The 6000-nt window shown below is 35.1% G+C and overlaps 1 protein-coding gene across 2 annotated transcripts; it reads right to left on the bottom strand.

The window, feature by feature from the left end:
- LOC105162440 (pentatricopeptide repeat-containing protein At5g24830) lies at window positions 430–3661 on the bottom strand. 2 transcript variants are annotated; one of them, XM_020697605.1, is made up of 6 exons: window positions 3536–3661; window positions 3311–3456; window positions 3091–3216; window positions 1157–2685; window positions 608–884; window positions 430–461 (listed from the first exon to the last, which is right to left on the bottom strand). In XM_020697605.1, exons 1-4 carry the CDS (start codon window positions 3542–3544, stop codon window positions 1263–1265), a joined length of 1704 nt encoding a protein of 567 aa, XP_020553264.1. In that variant the 5' UTR covers window positions 3545–3661; the 3' UTR covers window positions 430–461; window positions 608–884; window positions 1157–1262. The 2 variants fall into 2 exon arrangements, with proteins under 2 accessions (XP_020553264.1, XP_011078871.1); XM_011080569.2 differs by lacking the exons at window positions 430–461; window positions 608–884 and having other exon boundaries at window positions 1372–1505; window positions 1859–2685.

The raw sequence follows: 6000 nt of genomic DNA, 5'->3' as shown, positions 1-6000 counted from the left end.
ACTTGGCACTGCAGCTTGGGTTAATGTAAGAACCACCAATAACGGTATATGGCTACAAAACTAGCCATGGGTTCAACATCATTTCCTCTATAAAAAAAGAAAAGGTAACCTTAAACGAGATATTTACAATATTTATATTGATTCAATTGCAAAAAACTAGCTATTCAAAGTTATCTGATGTTATAAGTGCATAAAAAATGGAACTTACCATGAGTGACGACTAATTGTTAAGGAGGCAAACCAGAATACCAGGCCTATTTGACACCAGGAGGGCCCTCAAATACCAATGAGAACAAACAAGCATAAGCTTGCCAACCAAACATCCCAAATTAGTGTGTTCAAGAACACCCATGCTCGTTGCACTTGTATCATCTTTCAACTTTGGAAATGTTGAAACTCCAAACTATGTATGAGCACCTTTTTGTGATGATAGTTACGTCTCCAACTTCCCCATCAAGTTTCTGTTCATTAACCAGGGGGGGAAAAAAAAGAGAGAAAACGTTAGTCGTGAAACTGTTTATGTGCTTAATAAGACCTGATGCCTTTTTCCTAAGGTTAACAAAAGAAATCCTTTTGGTTTTCAGTTCAAAGCAGAAAAATTATTTACCCAAGCCAGTATAGTTGATATGTCACATAACTATAGCTGCCAGCACTCTTGCGATCAGACTTTGAACACGAAATATATTCATGTGGAACACCATGAGGTAGCAATTCTCATCACTGGATCAAAAACATTAATGCATTCTCCTTTCCGTTTCTGTTGAATTACCAGGAGTTCCAAGTGATAATACGTAGGGAAACTGGGAAACCATCTTTCACAGGCACTTCCATGATTTCTCCCCGCTTGTGACAGCACCTACCTTAGGTTGGAGAAGTTTTATCCCCTGGCCATATAATTGAACCAGAATAATGTAAGAATGTAATACAGTAAAAACATAGCAAAAGTGCATTTTCAAAAGGCTGTAAGTTTCTGGAGCATTGCAACACTGTGTAACCTACAAAAGTTGGTTCTTAATGAACTGAAACTTTGCTAGCCATTCATCACAAAGAGGAGAAATAACAAAGAAAAGATATGGAAAGAACAAGCATCAGATGAAAGAAAGTAAAAACATTAGCAATTAAGGTAGACAAACTGCAGAATAACAAAGAGAAATACCTCGAGGAGCGGACCCCAGCCATAGCAGACAGTAAAAAGCTGGATCGCAGAAATGTGATATCATATTTCGACATGATTGGATACATGATTTTCAGTCATAGACTGCTCAAGTACCCATTCTTGACCAGATTAGATAAAGGTCAAACACTTTATCTAGCTCCCGCATCTTGAAGTATTTCTTCATGAGTACTAGAAATGGCACATGATCAATTGGTAAGCCCGAACTCTGTACCTTGAAAAAGAGCTCTTGTGCCTCTTCCATTTTGTTCCGCATGCAGTAACACTTCAGTAATTCAGTATAAGTTACTATATCTGGATTACACCCTCTCCTCAGCATTTCATCATGTAGCTGGAGTGCAGAATTTATGTGACCAAAATTACAAGCAGCACCAATCAACAAATTGTATGTGACCAAATCAGGGAAAATACCATTTAAGATCATCTCTTTCTTCAGATAATGAGCCTTATCAATATTCCCATTTCTTATTTGTGTGTGAATCAGGGCATTGTATGTGTAAATGTTGGGCAGAACACCAAATTCAGTCATTTGATTTTTCACAGAGAATGCTTTTTCTACATCCCCACATTTCCCATAGGCATCAATTATTACATTCCAAATAAGAGGTTTGGGTATTAGTGAATCCTCCAACATGTGGGAAAGAAAATGATTTGCTCTAAGTGCATCCCCATTTATACACAAACCTTGGATAATCATTTTGTAAGTGATGTGATCAGGAGGAACACCCATCCTTGACATAACACTGAAAACATAACAAGCCTCATTAGTCCTGCCTGACTTGCAAAGATTGCTAATAAGAGTATTGTAGGTGAAAATATCTGGAAGGTGACCGCTTTTAAACATCTCGCACAAGGATTTATATACAAGGTTTATGTCCCCAGTCAGACAGAAACCATGAATCATAACATTGTATGCGACAACATCCACCTCAATACCCCTTTGGAATACATCATTCCAACAAGTAAGAGCTTCAGCCATGTTTCCAGTCTTGAAATAACCATCCATAAGTATAGTTGAAGTGATTAAATCCGACGTCTTGCCATCACTGCCGTCCTCCAATATTTTCTCAAGCAGCTTTCTTGCATCCTCCAACAAGCCCTTCTGGCAAAGGGTATGTACAAGAATATTACAGGAGACTCTATTTGGCCTTATTCCATGGTCAGCCATGGTAGAAAAGAGATCTAGAGCCTTATCTACTTTATTGACAAGGCAATAACCACTCATCAAAGTGTTGTATGTAGCACATGTAGGAGAAGGACCATGGTGTAACATCTCCTTAACAAGCCACTCTGCCCTCCCCAGGTCACCACTTTTGCAAAGTCCATTTAAAAGGTAATTGTGAGTGAGGACATCAGGAATTCTAAGCTGTTGAACCATTGTCCTCCAGAGCCATAAAGCTGTTCCTAACTTACCTTCCAAGCACAAAGCTTTTATCATAGTTATATCACTGCTGTACTTTGTTTCCAAGATGGCATCACTACTACCAGTATGGCCCCAAGCTATGCTTTCCCTGCCATTTTTCAATTTGAATACATATGCAAAAAACATTTATGAGAGCCATTATATCCTGATGGATTTCAAATTTTGAACATTTCTTTACACGACTTACATAAGACATCTTAATTTCACAGATAGAACTTTCCAACCATGTAGTCTTATTATCTACTTCAACTAAAAATGAGAAAAAAATGATTGAGCTGCAATGCATGTTAAACCAATAATTAAATCCATTGACACAACAGCTCTACATAAATCGCCAATCAATTAAACTCAACAGAACAATCTTACTATCTACTTCAACTAAAAATGAGAAAAAAATCATTGAGCTGCAATGCATGTTAAACCAATAATCAAATTCATTGACACAACAACTCTACATAAATCGCCAATCAATTAAACTCTCAACAGAACAAACCTCATAGTTTTTAAGCGATCCAAACTACCCTTTAACATTGCGTCCAATGCGTTGAAAACTGCGCCCCTCGGCTCTCCTTCCCCATCTGAAATTTCCTTCTTCTCATTTCGATCGCAACTTATACTCCTAAAAATCAGGCACAAGACATGAAACCAAATACGTACTATTCTATGCATTTCCAATGACAGTGAGTAATAATAAATCAACAAAATGCTCTTACCTGGAGTCTATTAAGTCCAAGCCAGATTTGGAGCAAAAAAACTGGGCAAAATAGAGGGAAATTTGATCCTTCAACGAGTCTAGGGCTTGGAAGCTCCCGTTCAATATTCGGAGAAGCAAATAGGATTCTTGCGCAGGTAGTAAAAGCTGAGATTCAAATATTACAACAAAAAGGGGTTAGAATGAAAACTTTTGCAGTCTCATAGAAAGAAATCATGAAACTTACGGATTGCATTGGTGGCGGTGGAGCGACGCCTTATAGTGTGGCGGCGGCACGGCTCGGCGACGGCGGCGCTCTAAGCTGCAGTCAGAGTATAGATGAAAGGGGGTTCGGTCCCCAATGATGCAAGACATTCAATTACCAAACCGGTTTCCGGAGAACTAGAACTCGGCTCGGTCGATAAAGCCCAATAGCAACTGAATTTATTGGGCCTAGCCCATATTTAGTTGGGCTACATTCTCACTTAAATTTTAATCCAATCTAGCCCAAATCCAAAATTGCAGCATGAATTTATAAATTTTTTTAAAAATAACATGTTTAAATCTGTGATATTTTGAAAAATAGTATAGGAGACTTGATAATTCTTTCAGTAAATTATATTTGAAATTTTAAAATATATAAAATGTCCTATCTATAAGGTTGCTCATTTAAAAATAAAATAAAAAATAAGTATAATTAGGAATATTTTAGACAACCCATCTATGATGTTTGGACACGGACATGGACGCAACGACATGGATACGATACGACAAGCACATGACAACATGAAAAATATAAAAGAATTAGGTTACGAAAGAGCACTTATACGATTATATATAATATATAAATTTATTATATATATTCTCAAGTTCGCATAAAATTAAAATATGCAGTATAAAGAAAATCAAGATAAAATACAATAAGAAAATCATGTTTTTACCAATCGGCGCTTCAAAATATACATAATTAATTTATTTCAAAAAATAGATCATAAAAAAAATTTAGTATTCAAATTAGTTAAATCATCATGACCATCTCTCAAATTTTTTGAAATTTCATCCCAAACTTTTAGTTTGAGATGGGTGAATTAAGTTCAAAATTCTTTTTTTTTTAGAGACAACCCGAAATTTTCTGAAATTATAAAAAAAATTCCAAAACGTGTCAAACACTCCAACAGGTGTGTCTGACACGATGTCCTTTATATATATATATATATATATATATATATATGAATAAGCAGATATCGTGTATAATAGGTGTCCAAAGTGTATCTATATTCAATACATATCTAATAATACTATATTAAATAATTTTTTAAAATATTCGTACATTATAGTAATCTATGCATTTTGTCTATCGAAATAATTACTTTTAAGATACTGGGCCTTAGTAAATAGTAATAGAAAAGATATTTCAAGGACAAATAGTTACTCCCACCTTGCAATTCTTGTGGAATTTAGTTCATGGAGTATTTTTGGAAACAAATTAAAATATTGAAATTTTTGTTTAGATTAAGTTGAATATAAAAACCGTGTAAGCCCAAAAAATTCAAAATGATTCTGAAGGAAGAAAGAGATTGCAAGAGCCCAAAAGAATGCAGCGTAAGGAGCCCTAGGAGGTCCAATCCAATAAAAGATCCATGATAGTTCTAAAAAGCCCAATTCAAATAGAACTTCCAAAAAGTTAGGTAAAATGTACTCTAAAAAAAAAGAATCAACCTAAACATATTGAAGCGGCCTAGATCAGATGCTCAAATCCAAGAAAGCTCTGCAGGCTCATGAGGAAGTTTTGTACCTTGTATTCCCCTATTCAAAGTAGAAACCATATTATGTGGCGTCTATGCATGTCTTAGGTGACATTCACATAGAACTTCTAAAGCCACAATTCTATAAAATTAGATATAGACCAATCACCTCAGTAGGGTAATGTGATAACTTGAGCCAAAAGTAACAACTAAATCCTAAAGTTCTGGGATTCCGACTTAGGGAATGTATCTTTTCAACCATTTTAGTGAAAATCCGAGACAACGTCCCTATTTGCAAAAGATATCCTCATCCATAACGGACTCCAACAGCTAGAAAATAACCCTCCACCAAATCCATGGAGGTTTAGCTTTATCCAACTACTATGAGATGACACTCTATCGAATTCGTGGGAGATTCAATCTTGTCCGGTTGAGGGGAGTCTATAAATTAATAACTCCCCCGATGGAAAAAGACAACTTTAGCTAGAATTATGGCTTTAATTTCTTATTTAAAGTATTACATTTCAGACTTCATTTCATTCTCTCACCTGTACACAAAAACAAAGACTTACACTCTCAATTTCACCCATTTATTCCTATTATTTTATTTTATTATTTTATATTCCAATTGAACAAAACACCATTATTTGCTCCCTTTAATATCAAACTAGCAATTTAATTTCATCTATTATATGATGGGTATACAAATTAATCAATTAACAAATACAATCACACATACCACATATACTTAATTGAATGTGATCAAATTCATTTAAATTAATTTTTTCTTACACACATAATTTTCTTTTGTGAAAAATATGACAAAACTAACCTCACGCACTGCACCAAAAATACTAAATACATTAATATATACGAAGCCATGAATCAAGAATATGAGTACTTTCCGTCATGTTTTCAGTAATTTATTCTCCTCTCTTGCCTAAGCATTCTCCTAACTTGTAAAAAC

This window comes from Sesamum indicum, linkage group LG1, assembly GCF_000512975.1.
Source record: "Sesamum indicum cultivar Zhongzhi No. 13 linkage group LG1, S_indicum_v1.0, whole genome shotgun sequence".
Classification (NCBI taxonomy): domain Eukaryota; kingdom Viridiplantae; phylum Streptophyta; class Magnoliopsida; order Lamiales; family Pedaliaceae; genus Sesamum; species Sesamum indicum.
This window is presented reverse-complemented; position numbering and strand designations above follow the sequence as displayed.

Bases quoted from the DNA above. Each gene is read 5' to 3' on its own strand.
- LOC105162440 (XM_020697605.1), bottom strand. The intron at 3,217-3,310 runs GTAAGAGCATTT...CCTGATTTTTAG, and splicing joins TTGGACTTAATAGACTCCAG to GAGTATAAGTTGCGATCGAA. The intron at 2,686-3,090 runs GTTTGTTCTGTT...GAAAAATGGCAG, and splicing joins GATCGCTTAAAAACTATGAG to GGAAAGCATAGCTTGGGGCC.